This window comes from Nelusetta ayraudi, unplaced genomic scaffold (assembly GCF_046127955.1).
Source record: "Nelusetta ayraudi isolate G7.1 ecotype Tasmania unplaced genomic scaffold, CSIRO-AGI_Nayr_v1 ptg000042l, whole genome shotgun sequence".
Classification (NCBI taxonomy): Eukaryota; Metazoa; Chordata; class Actinopteri; order Tetraodontiformes; family Monacanthidae; genus Nelusetta; species Nelusetta ayraudi.
The window spans coordinates 10,876,602-10,898,989 of NW_027466092.1; the positions used below are offsets into that span (position 1 = coordinate 10,876,602).

The window sequence follows — 22,388 nt, forward strand, 5'->3', positions numbered from 1 at the left end:
AGTCTGCAATGCGATCACAAATGGCACGCTCGAGACGCATGTTAATGCTACGTGCGAACAGATGCTTCGAGATCCGTTCTCGTGATCCAATCCCCCAAAACAGTTACAAGTGACCAAGTGCAAACAGGGCCTAAGTATGAAGTAAAAACACAGTCAGTAAATTAAAATATCCTTTATTTCCTGTTCATTACAATAGGTAAACATTAGGCCGGCAATTATAATGAGCGTTTATTTTGAAATGCCACACACACACACACACAGTTGTTTGTTTTTTTTTTAATTTATGTAACACCATTATCAACAGAAGTTATTACAATTAATTATCTGGAGGGGTTTTCTTCAGCTTGGCCTTCAGCTCAGACATCAGGGGATTTCCAAGTCTGGGGAGACATGAGAAAAGTGAGAAACACAAAATCCATAAACCAAATACCTTCATGATAAATATGATGTCAAAGACAAAGCTGTCACCCTGGATGTCTTGGAGGCATCCATTTTGGTTTATGCTGAGCCTCATCTTCTTTGGACTTGTCATCCATCTCATCAAGCTTCGTCTCTGGTTCATGCTGATGGGAGACATTTTCAAAATAGTCTTCAACACCCCATCATAAAAAAGAAATATACAAAAAACTCAGTATACAGAACTCACCTTCTGTTCCACTCTTTTTAAAACAGGAAAACCTGCACCAAGCCCTAAGAAACAAATATTGTGACATTATCAGAATGGTAGTGTGTGTGTGTAAATTCAAGACTTTGTGGAATCATGGAATGGTGATGGAATTCCATCTGTTGCAAATGACCCACCAGGCAGTTTTATTCCAAGGCCCAATCCCCCCATAGGCAACCCTGCAGGGACTCTATGCTGTGGAGGTGGTGTGGGTTCCAACGAGGGCATATTCAACAGAGTGCGGGGATCTTTGGGGGGCCTGACTCGAGGGTTTTTCACAAAAATCCTTGACCTCTGAGCTGCACAATCCAGTGTAGAGGCATCACCCTGGAATTGAGTGAAACAAGGAAAAATCACAATATCTCTAAAAGTCGTGAATTATTTGTAGTATAAAATTGTTCTCAAACAATGTAAGAAGTACCTCGATAAGATCTCCAAACTCTAATGTTAGCTCTTCTTCCACATCCGTCCTGTTTGACCCTGACAAAAACTCTCCATCCGACCACTCGGGCAGCGCTGATTCAGTATCCAGCACATTAGCCTCCTGTGATTCTTCTGGACCACTTTCATATTCGTCCGATTCCGGCTGTTCAATTTCATCTAGAGAGTCTGACAAACGCTCATCTTCAACTGCTGGGTCCTCTACACTGAACAAAGGGTTCGGTTTTGTCAACAAGTGCAACTCTGCATCTTCAACATCCACGTTTTCTGATCCTCCTTCCTCAGCTGATTTCTCGTCTGTTTCCTCCAGGTCCTCATTTAAAAGTCTTGTTGGTGAATTAAGACCTGAATCAGAGTGAAGTCCATCCTCTGTTACTGATTCCACCTCTCCCACGTATGATTGTCCTTTCTCAGCAGTTGTCACCCTCACTGTGTCTTCAGATCCAGAGTCTGGTTGTGGTAAAGTCGGCTCAGAGGGGTCTGCTGGTTGTGGTGCATGAACCGACATGTGATACACTTCATCCGTCGAGTCTTTTTCTGTTGATGTCATCGGCTCAGGGTCCCTAGATCCTGACTCAACTGTGGCCAAGGGCATCTCTGCATCATTTGAAGAGTTAAAGTCACCTGAACTGAACTCCACAAGAGGCTCTTCATTCTTCTCTGTCAGCACAGTAGAGATTTCACCTGGTTCCTCTTCCCACTGCTTTATTTCCCCATCCACTTGTTTACCAGACTGGGGTCCCTCTCCAACTATGATGTCATCAGCATCTTCTGACAACGTGGTCTGTAGCCACAAGTCGAGGATTTCATCATCAATGACGTCAGGTTCCACAAATGGATCCTCAATATGTTTTGCATGCACGTCCGTTTCCTCTGTTGGCATCACGTGCTTGTCTTTGGTTTTGGGCTCGACTTCGTCCTCCTCACTGTTCAACCCTTGTGCCTCATCCCACAGTTGATTCTGTGTCTCCACTGTCTCAGATTCTGCAGATAGTCTCTCTAATATTTCATCCCACTCTGTGGTTATATCTATGTGCTGTTGGGATTTTTTTCTCTCCAGATGATCTTCCTGTGTATCCTCCTCTACTGCGTATTTTGCTTTTTCCATTTGTTTTGTCTCCACACTGTGAAAGTCTTCGCCACGGTCTTCAAATAGCGCACACTCCGTTGACTCGCACGGCTTTTCCTGTAAACTCGGGACGCTGCAGCTGCTTTGCTCCAGGTCTACAACACTGTCATACTCCTTGTGGAAACTTATCTCTGTCATCTTCTGCACTTCAACCTCCAGGGCTTTTAAAATTTCATCAGCAAACTGGACCACTTCGTCTGCAGCTTCAGTGTCTGTGCCCTCCTCACGTCCAGCAGCATCAGCTTCTTTCAAATCATCCATCTGAGTCTCATAAGACAGCTCCTCAGTTTCATCTGGTTGCTTTTTGGTTGTGCCATCAGTCAGATGCGATTCGCCAGCGAGCACTGAACAAGTATCTTCAGCCTTCCATGAGCCAGCAGGTACTTCTTGGATTTCTTGTTCCCCCTGTGGTGTCTCTACATTTCGTGGCAACTCGGCTTCATTCAGGCAAGGTCCTCCAATGTGCTCTGCCGCGTCTAAGCTAAAGCCACACCTGATGTCGCCTGAGCTGTCTTGTTCTTCAGCCACACGCTCCTTCTCCGATAAATAGTCTGTACTGTGGCTGCCGACAGAACTGTGAGCGCTCTCCACCTCTTCTGGTAATTCCATGGTGTGTGTTTCCCTGGAGTCTTGTTCTTCCAGGAACCTTTGTGTCGTATTTTCATCTCCCCCCGGCTCATTGTTGTGTTCAGGAACTCCCCTTCGTGCTTCCTCACACAATGGAGACTCCTGCGGCACAACAAGCTGGCCTTCGCAGACCCATGAGGAAATATTTTTAAACTTGCCACTTGTTTCCTTTACCCCCTCGTCTTCCGAGTTAAGAGTACTTGAGGTAGGCACACATGTTGCATCCACGGTGTGTTTGTCGTCATTGCAGACATCACCTGAAGGTTCCACCTCCTCTGTTTGAACATTATCTACACACCCCTCTTCTACCTCGAAGTCTGTTGTGTCAAGGTCAGATTTTTCATCCTCCTCTTCATCACTGGCCTCTATTTTAATTTCAGATTTCCTTTTGGTTTGCACTTCTGAGTAGGTACTTGTATCCACTTGCTCTCCATCCGTACATTCAACTCTTTCCAGCTCTGTTATAGCCAATTCCTTACTGCATTTATCAGCTGAAAAACTTTGAGGTTCTTCCGGCACTGGTTCAGTGTCCTCCTCCTGCTCAGTCGCATTTTCTCTCTCAGTGATGACTTCCGGCTTCCCTTCAGTCTCAGAAGCCTCAGGGATACTTTGATCTTGTTCCTTTTCTGGCGATTTTTCACTGGATAAAAGTTGATTTCCACCTTGTCTTGCGCCATCATTTCCTGAGTCGAAAAACAAAACAGCATCTGTTCCGTAGACGTTCTTGTGCAGTGGTGGTGTTCCTTCTTCAAAATTCTGCAATATTTTTTCTTTCATGAGTGCAATAAGCTCCCTATCTTTATTTAGAGCCGCCGCCATATTCAGATCCACCTCATTGTCCTCTGCCGTCAAATCTTCCAGGTGTCTTTCATCCTTCTCCTCAGCATCACTGCTCTCAAGCAGGTTTTCATCCTCTCCTTGAGCAACAGCATCCTCTTCAGGTGACTCCTCAGATTTTGTGGAACCATCCTTCTCTACATCTTCAGTCATGGCACCATGTGTCAGTCTGGTATATACAGTTTGTAAAAACTCATTACTGTCCAGTGCTTCCTCAATTCTTCTATTTCTGCACAACATCTTGTCTTCCCATTCCCCCTTTCCTTCAATATCTGCAGTGACAACGCCTGCATTCTTGTCCACTGCCTGGGCAAACTCGCCCTCTCTGCTGCCCTGAGCTTGTTGAGAGTCTCCACTCTCATCGTCTTTGCCCTGCTGGGTTTTGTACTGGGCGTCCCCTTCGTGGGCCTGGGCGTCAGCATCTGTGACGCAAAGTTCCCATTCAACAACCGACCGAGAAGGAAGCTGACAGACTGAGGCAAGAGCATGTTCCTCTTTGACTTCCTCTCTGCCAGCATCACACTTGGTGCGCCAGGTTGTGTTCGCCGTCAGGTTCTCACTCTGTTGATCGGAGCCCGGATTATTTTCGCTGATGTTTGTGGACTCTGATCTGAAGAATCTGCTCACAGCTTCAGTTATGTAAGACTGCCGAGGGATAGAAAAGAAACGGGAGAACGTTACTTGCCTTCTTCATCACTGTGCATACAACTTAATTTTAAAGTCCACAATATATGAAAAGTGTTGTATTAACATCAAAGGCACTTCCTAAGTCTATTTTTATGTCAGGTTAAAAAACAATCTCACTGAAAGATTCTTCTTTCCTGCTTCCAGATAAGAAAACATTTTACAGTGAGACGGTTTGAACACAATCGTGCCTTTGGAGTGTTGTAGTACCTACTTGGGAAAGTGCCTTTCCTGTTACAACCTGACAATGGCCACACAGACAAAGCCAAGACCGCAATTGTTTTTCCAAGCATGTTGCAGAGGGCTTTGACAGGCTGGTTTTCCACCTACTTCTCTTGGTGGTTTGTAAAGTGCTTGAAGGGAGAGTTCACCCAAAAGTGATTTTTTTTTTTCAAACACTGGTTACTCATCACTTAGTTGACACAGGCTCTGTAGATACTTTCCACGTGGAATGTGGCCCACAAACGGTGAAAGTGTTTATTTATTTAATTATTTATTTATTTATTTTAAAAAATCCAAAACCTTCCTACACCCAGCAACATGTTTACACATACAGCTTTGACATGTTTATGCTGAACTTGTGCATGATCATAGTGGATACACAGTAAATATTTTGTTTAAAATACAAACTAAAATTTAAAATTCATCTGTATTCATTTCAATGCCAAGCACTTCTGGCCAGATGCTAATTCATTTCGTTGCTCTATACTTGTGACATTGTGTTGTATTACACAATGACAATAACTTTGAATTTAATATAATCTAATCTAAAACATGGCTTTATCAACATCATTTAGATCTTTCCTCCTGGACACCTGTTTGGCACACAAGAAATAAGGTTGCCTTTTTAATCTGGGACTACTGTGGCCGCCCATTCTGTCTGTAAAAACAGTCTTGAATGGGTCTTAATAGAATGAGTTTTGGAGAAAACAAGACTGCAGCATCTGTTGCCAAAATTCTGTATAGGAAATGGGTGAAATTCAGATTATGGGTGAACTATCCCTTTAACTCTGGTCAAGATCTACATCAGCTTCTGTTTTGAAAGGGATGAATGTCAGAAAAGGAAGTGGACCGTATTAAACAAACAGTTAAGCCAAGGCACCTCGGAAACTCTGAGACGTTAATGCCTTATTGAGCTGCTGATGGTAGCGGTCATCATATTTCACATTAATGCAATTGATCCCTCGATAATTTAGAAAGCATCAAGCATTGCAGCAAGGCCTTCAAACAGGCCAGCCTACAATAAAAGCAGAGAAATGAAACGCGACGCCCTCCAAATGCAGTGAAGTCATTAATGGTCTTCAGTGTTTCTCTTGTTAAGACCAGAGAACATGTTTTTTTTAAGTATGAAATTTAATAAAGTAATAAATGTTTAATAGCTTGGGTCACGTTTTTATGTCTAGCAATGAGTACAGAACCCTAATAAACCCTCCTCGTGGAAGGCAGTGTTAACTGCCATTTCAAAGACATGACTCGACTTTAGTGTTTGAGGCTTGGAGGTGAAATGTGCTCTGACCACATTCAGACATGAAATGTGAAGATGAGGGCTTGTTTTCTTTCACTCCCAGTGAACCACATTCACCTTAGTATTAACATTCTATTCATGTACGGCCAATAATGATTGCACTTAAATGTATTGTTGTCAAGAGGCAATATATACACCATCTGACATCTACATTTTTGAAAAGTACAGCACATTTTTAAATCAACCTGTATAAATCGACCTCAACTGTATGTATTGTGTGTTATGATAAGTGTTGTTTAGTTTTCTGTGTAAAAAGTGACAGCTGTGTGTTCTTTGCTTTGTTGACTTGACTAGACGCCCCCACAGGTGGTAGGAAATAATAAAATGTATTTTTTTATTGAGAAAAATTGGAAATTAAAAGCAACCAAAAGGCCACGGAAAGAAACAAATAAGTATATTATTAGGCATTACATATCAAAAATAAAATGGAAATGCATAAAAAATATGCATTTCCATTGTTCAAGTTCTTCCTGGGAGAGAGAGAGAGAGAGAGAGAGAGAGAGAGAGAGAGAGAGAGAGAGGAGGAAATGAGAGATCAAAGTTGTGTGTGTGTGCGTGCGTACGCGCCTGTTTGAGTGAAACACACACACACACACACACACACACACACACACACACACACACGCGCGCGCGCGCGCGCGCGCGGAGATTGCAACCAAATTTCACACAAGCCTTTCTCAAGACTCACCCAAACCGTCCAGAGAGACCTCCCCACCCTGGAAGCGGGACTGTCGGGATCCATGGCAGTGACTTCCTGATGTGTGACTCTCTGACCATCAAACTGTTTTTCCTTAGCACAGCTGCTTTCCCGTCTCGCTTTAACCAGGCAGCGCCGTCAAAAAGGAGCTCAGCGTCCGACCATCTCATACAACATCACATCTCCGACAGCTTCCGCAGCTCCGCGTATCACTGACCGGCACATCGCAATGAGGAAGAGGTTGCTGCTGATGAACGCCGCGGCCGCTGCATCACTCAGACCTACGTGTCGCACGCACACTGTTTGCGGATGTGCAAATATAGCGGGTGTCAGCGCGGTGCAGTCAGAAATAACGCTGTCACAACACAAACAGCTGAGAGAAGAAGCAGTACAAGTGGTAAACAATGATAAAAAAGTGACAAATAAGGGATAAGTTCTGTAAAAAATAGTTATATTTGTTAGTTATGAGAAATCGAACCGGTGTTGAAATACCCAGTCCACGCACGTTGGAGCAATGAGATTGAAATGTAGAAGTATGCCTAAATAGTAAATAAATCGTGTCAGTACAATTTGGACATGCATTCAGTTTGCTTAGTTGTCATTGTTTAGAATGATTTTAAATGTTAACTGTTGGTGAAATATTTCTTAATTTATTTCCCCTGATGCCACTTCTGTACACTCTTGTCTCTCTCTCTCTCTCTCTCTCTCACACACACACACACACACGAAGCAATTTCAAATCAGCCAATTCAAGCAGGTGTGAGAAGAGCCTCTGCAACAAGTCCATTTGACAGATTTGAACCATCTAGCATTTCCTTTAAATGATCCATCCTGTGAAAACTTTGTGAGTTTTTTCTTTGTTTTTTAAAGTGAGTCATACATTATAGGCTATTGAAGCTCTTAACTGCGGATTATTACAGCGGATCCCTCACATCCCCTGCAACATTCTCTCCAATTGCAACACTTTTAAAAGAAAACCTTTATCCCTTCGGCAGTAGACCTTCTAAACAAATGAACTCTGCAGCTGATGCTAATCCCAACCCAATCTCACCTCGTTGCACTGTATGAATGTTTGTTCTCACCTGAGTGATTGCAGGTATGTTGTGTGACACAGCAAAAGGAAAATGTCTGTTACCTTTGTTCAGTATTCCATTCTATTCTATTCTATTCCATTCTATTCTGATTGACAGTTGACCGCAAACAAAATTTGCAAACAGAGCGCAGCACGCACTGGCTGTGTAATCTTTTAAGAGGAAGCTCTCTAAACGCCATGTTAAAGACCACAACCTTGCAGAACATTCTGCTCTCAAAATAGAGACGTGACACTGCTGTGGTCAGAGTGTAAAAAAAAACAAACTTGAAAGAAAAAAATTGTTTTGTTTTTGTTTTCCGAATGAGACTTCTCTGCGTGGTTGAAAACACCGAAAAGCCTGTCTACTCTTTTTGATGATTAAAAACAAGAGTCTTATTTGTATGAATACAATTTTATTTATCAGTGCTGATTTTGGAAGTTTTGAAGTTTTTTTATACAAAAATATGAAGTTTTAAAAATCAATCTGAGCAATGTATAATGCCTAAGAAGATGTAAAGAGCAATAAATAAAAAAAATAATCAAGTGTTTGAACCACACCTATTGATCCCTTAAAAGACAGTTGGATATCCATAGATGATGACTACTTTATAATTTGACAGTACGCTTGATTTGTGGGATACATGAAATATGGTTCCGTGTCTCCGCTTGTGCTGACTGTCACGGTGATGATGAAATGTCCTTATTGGGTTCTGCAAAGGAAACAGCAAAAAAAGGAACAAACTTGATGCTTGGTGTCATTTTTTCCGCCATGTTAAAATCAACGACAGCCATGGCATCGTCGTCTGTGATTGGTTTGTACAGTGTGATATCAGGCTGCTTTCAGCAGCGTTTTTGCCTTATTAGTAGTGATAAATGTGTTTTTTCAGATGCAGATTTCAGTTTTCAGTTAAATCCCCAGCGTGGAAGATCTAGTACCATCTACTGGCAAGAAAGCATATTGCAAATAATGTTCACAGCTTTTTTCTGTTTTCCCACTTGATCTCACATCCTTTGATCCTGTATATATAACAGATCACTTTTTACGACAAACAAATAGTTATTGGTACAACTGTGAAAACTTTATTTAACATTATTTATTTAACATTATTTATTTAACATTAAGTAAAGGAAAGCATACATATATATTCTTTCCCATATTTGTCAGTGAAAATTCTCTGTCATTCAGATTATAGTAGCTTTGAAGATTAAAGTGAGGTCCAATTGGACTCAACTATCCCATTTATTTGACATTAGGTCCTTTTAAACATTCCATTTTAAATTATTCAAATAAGTAAAAAAATAAATACAAATTTTATCTCCAGTTTGGACTAATCTGGACTAAAAACCTACTGTCTTTTTATTCTCTTTTACTGTTTTTACTGTCTTTACTGTTTTTACTGTGGACCTTGAGATTTGACTGCAGATGTAAAGTGCGTTATAAATAAAATCTATTGTTATTATTATTATTATTATAATTATTATTATTATTATTATTATTATTATTATTATTATTATTATAATCTCTAGGTGATGACTCAAAATCTCTGCTATCCCCGGCATCTCTTGCATAAAATCAGAGACAACAGAATTTGCGTACCTGTCCACGTTCGATAAACCGGAAGCTGGAGGGCAGGGTGCGTTATCTCCACACACACTCTCAGACGGCCTCTCTCCCTTTCTCTTGCTCCATGCTTCAAGTTGACCTTGTTGATGTGCAGCGCACCGGGGTGCTCTACGCTGTCCCGGTCGCTGTCGTCACAAAACTCAGACCTTGTTTCCCCATCCCTGTCCACGTTGTTATTCTCTTCGTGCCCTCCTTCGTCGATGTACTCGATCCCCTCAGTGTCTGGGTCCATGACGGCAGCCTTTGTCCCTGCACAATAACAGCGGTTGGAATTAAGGACGCCACAAATTATGAACGCGTAAGGGGCAATTCAAAAGTGAAATTTTGTACTTGAAGTGAAAATTGAGGGAAGAAAGCTTTTCTGCACAACCATCCATCCATCCATCCATTTTCAATACCCTCTTTACTCCTGAGCTCAGGGTCACAGTGCTCAGCCAAACTAATCTTGCAAATCAATTCTCTGTGTTGAACCCCTAAAGGAACAGCTGAGAGGATTCGCTTTAGGTTTGTTCAATGTTTAAGTTAGAAACAAAATACATTTAGGAATTATGAATTATGGAATTGTTTTTATAATCAGAAGTGAATCGTAAGACTAAAAAGAAAAGTGGACTGCTTATTGAATCATTCACGGTACTTGTTTGTCCATTCTTCCGCCTCTCCTGCTGTTTGCTGCTTGGACTCGGTAGGTTCGTGGACGTCTCCAGGGCGCACACGCTTTTCAGCTCCCTCTGGCCGTCGTCTCCTATCTCCTCTGTCTCGCTGGACACCAGTGGCGTGAGGGTTCGTCCTCCTGCTGCCCACAGCAGTTTGACCTTGGGGTGACCTCCCTTGAACACAAGGGAGAACACACCAACCCCTTCGCTGCTCCAACACACCGAGATTGAAGGTGGAATGGAGGGAGTGGCTGAGAGAGGGCAAAAATGAAAGTGTAATTGAATAAAAGTCCTACATTTTTGGATCTGTATGTTTTTCTTTCTTCCAACGGTTAACATTTTAATAAAATCACCATTTTGAAAGTCATGTAGCAGTAAGAAAAAAGATTAATACCAATATCAATGCTCTTCCAGTGTTTTTCAATCGGCTCCTGGAGGGAAATGTGCTCCACTCTGCAAATAATCCCTCCACCTCCGAATCCCCCCTTCTCCTTTTTCTCCTGACTTGTTGCCCTCCTCTTCAGCGTGGCAGTGGCCCTGTACAGTCTGGACTGAGTCTGTATGGGGCCCCACATCTCTCCGCCCTCAATCACCTCCTCCTCCCTGTCGTCCCGCTCACCCTCTCTGAGCCTCAGCCAGGTGACGGATATGTTGGGAGGGAAGAAGTCTGTGATTTGGCAGCCCAGAATGACGGTCTGATCCAGCGGAGAGGCGGAGCTGATCACGTCGGACACGCTCGGCCTCTTCAGGAAGCCTGTAAATATACGAGTAAACACGTCAGCCATCTTTCGACGCACCAGCATCTTATGAAGGAAGAAGCCAATTTTGAATCTTTTTTTGGGGGGGATTTGTCCCTCTCACCTCTGGTCTCTCTGGTGATGGGCTGCCTCAGGGCAATGTGGTGAACGCTGACCCACACCTTTGTACTCCCCTTTTCCAGTTCACTCCTGTGCAGTTTGCATTGGCTGAAGGCTGAGAAGAAGCCCTCGGAGTTGGGCCTGGGTGAGGAGGAGGCCTGCGAGGCAACGGGACTCAGCTCGCCTCCCTCGCAGAACCAGCGGAAGGTGATGACATCCGGGTGAAAGTGCGAGGAGCGGACAGTCATGCTGATGACATCTGGAAGAGAGGATGTTCAGTGTCGTGAATGCGCACCAGGGTGTGTTTCTGAAAGTCCTCAACGAATGGGCAAAGTCTCACCCGAGTCGTTCTGGGTCTCCGCAAGCTGAATTTCGGACACCTCTGGAGGAGCTAAAAGGCAAAATTCACAGTCTGGCTCACACAACTAGGACAAAGCCATTTTCAAACGTGAAAAAGAGGAAATGCTGCCTCACAAAGGATCGTGAACTTCTCCGACACCCTCTCCGCCACGATCTTATCTTTGCCGGCGTAGGACACCTGACACTTAAACACCGCCCCCTTGTGGACTGATATCTGCGGGACGAAGGTGAGTGAGGAGATCAGCTGTTGGGTGCCACTTCCGGATGAGTGCAGCGGCCCCTGAGTGCGCATCTTGTAGTAACCCGTCTCGCCTCTGGAGGTCAGGAGAGGCCCTTTCTCTGACGCTGGGGAGGTGAGAGTTAGACCGTAGGGCAGATGGATGGTGGTTAGGGGGTTGTATAGGCAGTTAAAGTTAGCTCTAGAGGTTCCTATGTGTGTAAGGGAACAGGTTGTTAGCAGAGGAGAGAAACAGGCCATGTTTGGTATAGATGCGATGCAAATATTAAAATAGATAACACCACACACAACCCAGTGACAGACTGGCGCCAAAAAGAGGCCCGGGCATTTTTGACAGACAGAAAAGATCTGACATTTCTGCATTTATTTCCTCCCTCCCTCTTTTCTGCTTAACAGTTGTACTTTCCGGTAATATCCCTTTGCAGCCAAAGCTACACTGTCTGAGAATAAAACACTTATGTCTACTTGGGCTAATGTGGTCACAACAATGGTCAAATAGCTCACTTACTAACATTTTTAGATATTAGGAATTTAAATTGCCCTACTACTGCAAACACACCCATTTAACTTGAATCTTCAGGTTAGACTCAGCTTTGTCCATCAATTAATAATTTAGTTTTAATGCTTGAGGGTATTTTAACAAAAGATGTTTTTTAATTGTCAACTTTTTTTATACTTTAAACAAAGGAAAAAAAAACTGCTTCTTATAGCTAACGCAGTATTATGGTTTTCAGTTTTGAGAATGCTGATGTCAAAGCCAAATATTTGTTGCCAATATGTTTGGTTTTGCTAGTTAGTGACATGAGTCACAAGTAACATGTTTCTCATAAGCAACTAAATATCATAATATCGTATCAAAATGAAGAAACTTTTTGGAAAATGATGTGGCCCTCAGGGATATGAAGGACTTTATCAATTAAGAGATGGACGAACATGTTTTAAAAGTGAGTCTGAAGCCTGAAGTTTAAAGTTGAAATGGGGTCTAATGGTGGTGGTAGTGTCTATACAACAACAACAACAACAACAACAACAACAACAACAACAACAACAAAAATGTCTTTATTTTAAATCTCCTACCTATGAGTGAGGTGTCGGATATGGGGATGTCATTGAGGAACCAAGTGGTCAGCACTCGGTCCACCCTGCGGCCCTCAATGCTCAGTGAGACCCTCCCTTTTTGGCCCACAGTCACACGTGGAGGGAGGATGATCCCGGAGACATTCAGAGACTTCTGTTTCTCTAAATGAGGACAGAAACAATGAGGTTAATATAGGCAGTTACAAAAAACCAAGGAGGTACTTTCTGATGCACATGACGGTTCGAGGGCTACCCCATCCAAACATTGTCATCATATTTTTAAGCAGACTGCATGAGACTGCAGAGCTGGATCCACATGGGTGTTTTGATAACAATTGTAACTGAATTAAACCAAACTTTTCTTGAAAAAAATAAATATAGCAAGAAATGTCATATCTGTGCATCTGCACCCACAACTGATGGCGTTTTGTTGCTGTGCATGGTTGTGTTTTAAGCTAGTTGGTGATTTATTGATTGATTTATTTTGAAGGCACAAATTCCAGGTAGGCTGCTACAGTATCTCCTCCCCAATCTTCACATCTCAAATGTTTTAACAGTCAGCCAGAAGCTTGGTAGAAGCCAGTTGGCCAACAATTAAGACTCACCATCCCTCCTTCTCCAGGAAAATCCAAAGCACAGCAGGATGACTAGCACCAGTGAAATGCACATCAATGCCACGGACGCCTTGGCAGAGTTAGTCAGCAATGGTGGCTCACCTGCTAAACCAGTCCGAAACCACAAACATTGGCATGGAGAACAAAAGACAAATATGTACATCTGCACCTAAAAACAAAAAAGTGTAAGGAGGCGAAACTGTCCTCAGACAACATCAAAATAATTAATTCTACTCAGTCAATATTTATCCAGCTGGCTATCTTGCAGTTCAATGCCTATTCAAAATGTACCTCTTGGATCCAGCTTTGCAAGGTCCTCTGAGCTGATGACTGGCTGTGCTGCACCAGGCTGGTGCACAGCACACTCCACCATACCACCTTGCTCCCTCTGTGCGGGGCTCAAAGTGTAGTAGTGTCTGGTCCTGAAGGTCCCGTCCAGATTCTGATCAGTGGTTGGCAGGTCGGGGAGGACGGATCCATTCTGACGCCAGGACATGGAAACTTGCTCTGGGTAGAAACCGTCCACGTCGCAGTAAAGGGTGACAGGGACGTTGTTGGCCTGCGATGGCAGGGCGGAAAGTCTAACCGTTGGGGGATCTGAGAAGATAGACCAGGTCATACTTAAATATTGATAGTAAGGAGGACTTTACTTATTGTCTGGCAGGGAAATTTGTTTTTATTGTTTGTCAATACATACATACAGTAACACATGGAAAACATCCCCCCCAGCTATACATGAAAAAAACACAGATCCAGGTCTATCAGATCAGATTGATTTCATGTGCGGTGCTTCCTTGTATCACTCACAAGTTACATTGATGTTGAATTCCAGTTCCTGGTAGCGGCCACTGTGCAACACTCTGCAACCAAAGGTCACATTCTGGTCCTCACGCGACGGGTAGATGGTCAGGTTGCCCGTGGCTGTGTAGAGCCCGTTTGGAGTTGGTTCACCTTGAACTTGGTCGGTGGGAGTCTGGATTTCAATACCAGCTCTGGTCCAGGAGAAAGCGATGGGCGGAGGGTAGAAGCCATCGGCTCGGCACGTCAGATGGCTCTCTGTTTCCAACATCAGCCACAGCCGAGGCACGTCCAACGTGGGGGGGACTAAATAGGAGCAAGGAGGGGTGGTGGGAGGGTCATAAAATGAGACAAATTGATGGCAGGTTCATGCATTCACATCCGGACGTGCACTAAAAGAAGCGAACGCACCCAGAATGCTAAACGTAACGTTGCTGGAGTGCCACATCGTGGAGTTGTTGCTGACTGTGCACTCGTACAGTCCCTGCAGGTTGAAGCTGGTCCTTAGGATGGTGAGTGAAAACTCCCCGTTGTCAAACCGGCTTGCGTTCCAGCTGAAGCCTGACTCTGTGTTCGGTATGCCGTTACTGAAGGAGGCGACACTGGAGCCATTACTTGTCCAGCTGACTTGGATGAGGGACATCTCTGTAGGGCCCGGGAGGGTCACGTTACACGGGAGGGTTGCACTTGCATTGAGGCCGGCCTGTATTTCACTTGGGGACACTGTAAAAAGAGGACGGAGGAAAAATACAGAGCCTTTATCAATCAGCATCCAGCCGAGGTCTCTGCTGCAGCAGGGACGAGGGAGGAAGCCAAGGGAGACTTTTTAAACTTTGGTGATTTGTGTAAAGTTGACAAATGAGCCTGCTGCTCTCTGACAATCCAGCCAAAGGCCCAAAGTCACATACCAAAAAGAACCTGCTCGAAGATGATGGGTTGGCCCATCCACATTATGCTCATCCCCGACCCAACTGATCCCAGACGCCCCCTCTACGGCAGACCCACAGAGTACCGCTGAGCAAACTAACAACTGGTACTAAAATTCCTTTTCCCCAACGTCCACTTAAGTCATCAAAGCCATCTCAGCTGAAAATGTGGAGACGCCACAAATGTATCATATTTATTTATTTGACAGGTACATTGCATACAAGCTCGCAGCTGATGTGATGCATGTAGACTTTATAGCTAATGCTATCACAACTCCAGTAGCCAGTTGGGCTTATCCTGAATGTTGCAGTACAATACAAAATATACACCAAACATAAAACCAGACCATACAGTTCAATAATTCAATTATCCAATATTGCATTTATATGATAAAATAACGTAACCTTAAGATAAGCCATTGTCATTCACTATGGTATTACTGCAATATGCGGGACTGTGGTGTGAAGTCATTGAAGGGAACTGGGGATTGTTGTTATTATTTGTGTTTGGATGTCTGCACCATGTTGTTTTTACTGTTTCTATGATGCAGACAAAACATATTTCCCACCAGGACATTGAAGTTCTCTCCTTGCCTCGCTTCGCTATGAATGCTCGAGAATGAAGGCCCCTTTAAAAGCCGTTGACATAACTGTGCAATCCTTGACTCTCTACATGAATTTCCCCCAGTCTCTGGCCCCAGCTTGAGCTAATGTAAACTATTCAGGTACCAAAGCTGTTGTGACAGCTATTTATCCAGCCAGCAGTGTGTCTCTTGTCACGTTGTTAAAACAAACCAACTAAACAGTCTGTGGCAAAGCAAATGCAGCCAGCACCACTTTCACTGACGATAAGTCACAATGCGCTGATATGGAATGAAGCGTCCATGTTTTGAAATTTTCCACATTCAAATTCTTTCTTTTCAGTCGCACAGCCTTGAATAAATAATGCGGGCAAAGCCTCCTTGAATGAGTCCACACAGAAAGCAGGTCTGTCAGGTGTGTTTATCTGGAGAGATTAATTAGTAACCAGGACAACAAACACTCTGACACTTGAAGACAGCCGCCTCTAAACTTGCTTTGTGTGGGTTGTTTATGCTGCGCTGCAGGTCCAGACTGACAGATGTGCCGATCGCACAGGGAAAAGTACAAGCGCTTATAAGGACATGACTAATGTTCCTATTTATTTTCGAAGTTTGACACCACATGGCAGAGACAATAAAGAGTCACGGAGCAAGTGCTCTGCACTTGAGATAAATCACAATGAAGCTCTGATTTAGGACAAGTCTGTCGCTATCTGATACTTACACAGTTCTCTGGCTGGAGCTACAAAAAACTACATATTTAACTAAATGTATAACTGACTGTCCAAATTATGTTTAAAAAGACACGAGAAGAGTGTTAACATCAAGTTCAGCTGAGGCACTTGATATTGATTTCATTATTTCCTGATTTTGCTAAAACGCAGAATGGTCAGTTTGTAAAGTGTATATACTGTCTATCTCATTTTTTCTTCATATTTTACCCTTTCAAAGGGTAACTTTGAAAGGGTAACTTCTCAACTTCTTTAACAATTTGCTTAAATAAATTCTCACCTATTCAGCAGAATCAGTTGCATTACATATCATGATGCTTGACACAAATTATTCCAGCAAGCAACGGCATAAATACCAATCATTTGAACATTAGCCAAGAAACCCAACTGTTGGCGTGTTAGTGTTCGCACACACGTCCAAAGCCTAACGTATCGTGGTTACAGTGACACGATGCACTGACACAAGCCAAAAACATTTCAAACTCGCAGTCAGTAAACCCACATGTGAGAGACCTATAAAATTGCACTAAACTCTTTCACTGGCAAAAACAATCCTGTCTCAGCCCTTCCAGGAAATCACTATATAGCTGAGATTCCATCCACCCAATGAATCAGGTGAGGCAATTTCCAAGCCAGCTTGTGTCAAGACGCGATACTCACCGTGCTTTATGAGTGTCAGTAGGGCAACGCAGGCGAGGACTTTACACCTCATGGTCAGGCTTGTCGAGACCAACTCCTTATCATCAAGCCCGTTCGCCGTCTTATATAGGCTCAAGCATTTAGGCAACTGTGGGCGGGCTTATCCGGTGGGGTCGGAAATAAGATATATTGTCCACGGGCCTGGCAGGAGTGAAAGGAGGCCCTTGATATGTGTGTCTTCCTGGAAGAGTGAGCGCCGGGGCTCGATAGAAGGGAGAAGAAGAAGGAGGAGGATGTGCAGGGGGACACACAAGTGGGCAAACTTAAAATTCAAACGGGCCTCCGGCCAAGGTTGTGGACCTACTTTACATTGGTGCAGTGTTGCCGTGAACAAACGGAGAGGGCGATCACGCTGAGCTTATGTGGGCAAACACTCAAGCAAGACTACAGCCTTTTTCTTTTCAGAGGAAAAAGTTAGTATGTCGTTGCAGGGGAAAAGAGACTAAAAAGCAGTGGAATGGTTCCTTCTTTCTTTCTTTCTTTCTCTATGCAGGCCTCTGTGTTGCACATACTCCCTCTATCTCACCCTTGAGTTGCACCAGCAATGATTGCTTCTTCTGATTGGGGTTAATTTTTAGCTTAATGTTTGGAGGAAACAAATTTATTTTGTGTCATCCATTGATGGAATGAACATAAGTCTATTTACTCCAGCCATCAACTCAAAGACGACACAAGGCACTTTTACCTCGTTCAAGTCTTTACCTTTCCTTTGACTCTCAGCGGAGACAATCACAAGTTTGCCTGAGGGACTTGTTTATTTTGATAAAGCAAGCCAGGACACAGGGTTTGCTGCGTCAGGGTGATGGAGGTATTCAAGATAATGGCACAAAAAGAACAGCAAATACGAAAAAAGGCCAGTGTACCCACACAAATTAAAATGTATTAGAAGTAGCTTCAAATCCTTTTAAATAATCCCTTTCTATTAACTTCTCTCAGGATACACACACAGACACACACACATATGTATTATATATGCTGGTTAAACACACACGCACACACGCACGCACATTTCACAGCACTTTACGTCAAGTGCTCCAGTAAATGGCATAAGCAATGGTATTGATTTTAACGTTTGTCAAGAAACGCAACAAGTGTCGCTTCAAGTAAGGAGTGAAACGATTCCAAGTCAGTGATTAATGTCCTTCGTTTGTTCTCACGCACCACTCTCTCTCTGTCATCCAGTGTCTTGTTTGCCATTCTTTGTCTTGGTGACACTCTTTCATTGGGTTGTTAGACTGAGTGCTTTCAGGCGAGGCAGAATTGTGCAAAATTCACTTCGCCAGTGCTTCCCTGACAATAATGTTTCAGTCTTCAGTTCAAACTTAACAAAGAAAAAATTCTGTCAATTTTTCCACAAAACATGTACCAAAAACACACAGTTTTGTGACATAACAAACAGCACTTTCATCATGTTAGCGACACCTCACCACCACCACCACCACCAGTGTTTTTGTTGTGTGCCAGACCTCAAAATTAAATTTGAGTTAGCATGTTTTTACATTCACCCACATTCAACTGTCACATTGCAAGGGAGGATTGTCTGATGTTATCTGAGCTGCTTGTGGGTGTGGATGGGGAGGGGTTTGTGGAGCATATTAGGAAATTCAGATTCAGATGGATTGAAGTGGTGAGACAATTCCGAAAAAACAAAAAAGACCTATCTCATTACTGGCAGCAGCAGCAGTGGCAGCAGCACGCAATGGAAACCTGGTCCCATTGGATTTTTCTGATGTTTGCAGCAGCTGCAGTCAGTGGACAAGGTGAGCTGAAACCCAAAATTGTTAGCGGTGAAGTAGAGGTCTGGCTGATGGGTATTTTAATGAGTTGTGTTTCTTTAAACACTTTTGGTTTGAAAAAAAAATAAAAAATCATGAGTAGATAGTAAACATGTGATCTTAATGAAAGTGATAATAAACAATGAATTTTAAATGGTTACATCGTTCCATTTCTAAAATCAGGAGGGTATAATATAGTGCCACCTGGTGGTTGTATCTGTTTCAAATTTGCCACACATTATGAGACAAATTGCTGGGGCTGATTGCAATATGCTTTTCCGGCCATTAGACGGTGCTAAATCTTGGGCCTTTGGTGTTCTCAAAATGAGCAGATGAACTCATTATGTGCTGACATGTGGCTTTCTGTGCGATGCCAGATTGTGGTGTGGTACCTCTGAACACTGGGCGAGGGTGGATAGTGGGCGGTACCAACGCCACGGCAGGCTCGTGGCCCTGGCAGGCCAGCATACACCACAATTTCACTGGGTCTCACATCTGTGGAGGAACACTGATCAGCAGTGAATGGATCCTTACGGCAGGATGGTGCATAGAGAAGTAAGGAACAGTCATCAACTATTCAGTTTTAAAATCATTTTTAAGAAATAAAGACAAAGAAGCTTTTTCAGGTGTCAAAAAAGTAGAAAAAACAAAAGAAGTAAAATCCTTACAAACAAAATTGTGCAGAATATTATAGTTTAGGACACGGTGGCGCAGTGGTTAGTGCTGCCACCGTGAGTTCGATTCCGGGGCCCGAGCCTGGGACCTTTCTGTGTGGAGTTTGCATGTTCTCCCTGTGTCTGCATGGGTTCTCTCCGGGTTCTCCGGCTTCCTCCCACAGTCCAAAAACATGCATGTGAGGTCAAATGAACGTTCTAAATTGTCCGTAGGTGTGCATGTGAGTGTGAATGGTTGTTTGTCTCTATGTGGCCCTGCGATGAACTGGTGACTTGTCCAGGGTGTCACCCTGCCTTCGCCCTAAGACAGCTGGGATAGGCTCCAGCAGACCCCCGTGACCCTGAGCTCAGGACTAAGCGGGTATGGAAAATGAATGAATGAATGATATTATAGTTTAGGATAATTTACCATAAAAAAATATTAGTTAAATATATTGATAGAAAAATTACTGAGGTAATATAGTTCGTAAAAAACATCTTGGCAGTCACCACAAAAATTAATTTAATCTCAGTTTAAACTTAATTTTAAACTTGGTCACTTAAAACAATGTAGCCACTGATTCAAACCATTGTTATTGTTTTTTTGTTTTTTTTTTCCTACAGTGCAGCACTGGATTCCTCACCATCAGAATTTACCGTTTACCTGGGACGGCAGACTCAGGGTGGTCCCAATCCAAACGAAGTGGAATGCAACGTGGCCCAGATCATCGTCCATCCCGACTATCAGGACACACTCTGGAACAAGGACGTTGCGTTGATGAAGCTCAGCAGCCCCGTCACTTACAGCGACTACATCAGACCCATCTGCCTGGCGAGCAGCTCCAGCCGCTTCAGCAACAACACCCTCTGCTGGGCCACTGGCTGGGGGAGACTTAATTTTACTGGTGAGTATGGTGCAGGCCTTTCATCACATACGCCACATACAGTATGCGCTTCACGAGTCTAACTCAAACTCCACACAGAAAGGCCCCAAGCTCGGAATCGAACCCTCAACCTTCTTGGTGTGAGACGACAGCGATGACCACTGCGCCACCGTGTCGCCCACTGCCAACTTTATGCTTATAATCAAATATATCAAATTTAAAATATGAAGATATGAACAATTTAAAGTGCGTGGGCAGATTGTGTGGTCTACTGGGGGCACTGCTTGTTGTAGAGTCTGACGGCTGCAAGAAGGAAGGACCTGCGATAGCGTTCCTTCACACACTTTGGGTGAAGCAATGTGTCGCTGAAGGAGCTCTGCAGTGTAGTTAGAATGTCCTCATGGGGTGGGAGTCATCGACAATCATGGATGGTAATTTAAAAAAAAACAAAGAAAAGAAAAATTTCAATAGATTTAAAAAAAAAAAAAAAAATCAGGGCCAACTAAATAGCTTGTCTCCCCTGTTTGCATCAGCATTTTGCCTCTGTGGATCCATAATGATCACATGGCCTACTCTCACTTGGTGCATGTTCTCCTCTCATGTCTCTCCCACAGAGATTCTGCCAGCCTCGTACCCACTGCAGGAGGCTGAGATTGCCGTGATCGGACAAAACCAGTGCCGCTGCCAATATACGCCTGTCGTCGCACTACTGAACAATACCCAGATCACAGACGAAATGATGTGTGCACAACAAGATGGCAGAGAACTATGCCTGGTTAACATACTATTGTGCTAATTTAGATTTGCATGGCAGATTTTCTCACTCAAATTTGGAGACACAACCAATTTTGATGCACACTGTCTGATTGTGTTTTGTTTTCCTTCTACAGGGCGACACTGGTGGACCCCTGCAATGTAAACAAGGCTCAGTGTGGATCCAGGCTGGAATTAATTTTGTAGCATTGTGTGCCCTGGTTGATTTCCCTGAAACCTACACCCGCGTGTCTGAGTTCCAGCGGTGGATCACTGATCAAGTGACCACAGCAGATGTTAGCTTTGTCACATTCACTTCCAGCGGCACCGACCCGGACAGCAGCTTTGTGTGTTCAAGCTCGGCAGAAGCAAACACTGCAAATGCACTGTTTGATGCACTGTGCAGTGCTTTTGTACTTTCAGTAGTTTTTGCATTGTAGCACGACTTTTCACGGGTAACCACGATAATCACACACACACACACACACGCACACACACACACACACACACACACACACACACACACACTTCTTTTTATTGTCTTTATTATTGCCCATTCCTGCCCCACTGATGGGCCCTGCCGACACACGTGAAAATCCCTGGAAGCTGATTGGGCGGGGATCAGCCAATCAGAGAGCGCCTGCCTGGGAGCCAAGTACAAAAGGCATTAGTGCTCTGCAGACGCTGGCAGACACCTTTGTTCACCACTTGTACCAGTTTGTTGAAAACCTGTGTTCGGTCTTAGTGCTTGTGTCCAGATTTGGGCTTGAGAAGGGTAAGAGTTAAAATACAGATTTTCGTTTTCACACACTGTTAGTTTTCCCTTTGTTAGCTCACACTTGGGTTTAAGACGGCTGATCGCCCTGTATTTCAGTTTCTCGTTAGAGTAGGTTTCTTTTGCTTAGAGACTATATTTGTGTTAATCACAACGTGCGACCTAGCTCCTTTTTTTGAGGTGGGTGGGTGGGGAGGTGGTGGTGGTGGTGGTGGGGGTGTCCTCTTTTGGTTATATTTGTTTATTGATTTGACAGAACTCAACTTGGCCCTTTCTGTTCACTCAAGCTGGGTACGTAACAGTTGCACAAAGACATCGTAGAATCTCTCTTGGGGTCTCTTGGGGCTCCAAGCAAGAAGTTACCTTGGGGCCCCACCTTACCAGTGCACGCCGAAAAAATAGATTTTTACACAACTAAACGCACAATTTCTGGGACATTTGAGATAAATTTCTCAAATGTCCCAGAAATAAGTGAGTCTGAAATTTCTCATATTTCTCAAATGGGACTGTGGGCCCACAGTCCCACGTTTTTTGGAAAACATGCATGTGCATTGAACATTCTAAATTGTCCGTAGGTGTGCATGTGAGTGTGAATGGCTGTTTGACTGTATGTGGCCCTGCGATGAACTGGCGACTTGTCCAGGGTGTCACCCTGCCTTCGCCCTAAGACAGCTGGCATAGGCTCCAGCAGACCCCCGTGATCCTGAGCTCGGG

At 43.7% G+C, this 22,388-nt stretch overlaps 3 protein-coding genes across 6 annotated transcripts; 1 reads left to right on the forward strand and 2 right to left on the reverse strand.

Moving 5' to 3' along the window:
- Positions 1-156: 156 nt before the first annotated feature.
- On the reverse strand, positions 157-6,911 carry LOC142893599 (uncharacterized). The gene is made up of 6 exons (XM_076034351.1): positions 6,596-6,911; positions 1,086-4,343; positions 802-991; positions 647-690; positions 469-563; positions 157-380 (listed from the first exon to the last, which is right to left on the reverse strand). The coding sequence occupies exons 1-6, from the start codon at positions 6,647-6,649 to the stop codon at positions 317-319; spliced, it is 3,705 nt and encodes a 1,234-aa protein (XP_075890466.1). The 5' UTR covers positions 6,650-6,911; the 3' UTR covers positions 157-316.
- Positions 6,912-8,069: 1,158 nt separating this feature from the next.
- LOC142893601 (uncharacterized) lies at positions 8,070-17,012 on the reverse strand. 4 transcript variants are annotated; one of them, XM_076034353.1, is made up of 13 exons: positions 16,796-17,012; positions 14,309-14,620; positions 13,907-14,203; positions 13,391-13,696; positions 13,091-13,201; positions 12,486-12,647; positions 11,285-11,599; positions 11,151-11,201; positions 10,815-11,069; positions 10,348-10,707; positions 9,935-10,204; positions 9,274-9,549; positions 8,070-8,386 (listed from the first exon to the last, which is right to left on the reverse strand). In XM_076034353.1, exons 1-13 carry the CDS (start codon positions 16,845-16,847, stop codon positions 8,355-8,357), a joined length of 2,799 nt encoding a protein of 932 aa, XP_075890468.1. In that variant the 5' UTR covers positions 16,848-17,012; the 3' UTR covers positions 8,070-8,354. The 4 variants fall into 4 exon arrangements, with proteins under 4 accessions (XP_075890468.1, XP_075890467.1, XP_075890470.1 ...); XM_076034352.1 differs by having other exon boundaries at positions 13,091-13,204; positions 16,796-17,011; XM_076034355.1 differs by having other exon boundaries at positions 11,285-11,515; positions 16,796-17,010.
- Positions 17,013-18,979: 1,967 nt separating this feature from the next.
- LOC142894302 (testisin-like) lies at positions 18,980-21,106 on the forward strand. Its single transcript, XM_076035565.1, has 4 exons — positions 18,980-19,164; positions 19,887-20,167; positions 20,761-20,887; positions 21,037-21,106. The coding sequence occupies exons 1-4, from the start codon at positions 18,980-18,982 to the stop codon at positions 21,104-21,106; spliced, it is 663 nt and encodes a 220-aa protein (XP_075891680.1).
- The last annotated feature ends 1,282 nt before the right edge of the window (positions 21,107-22,388 follow it).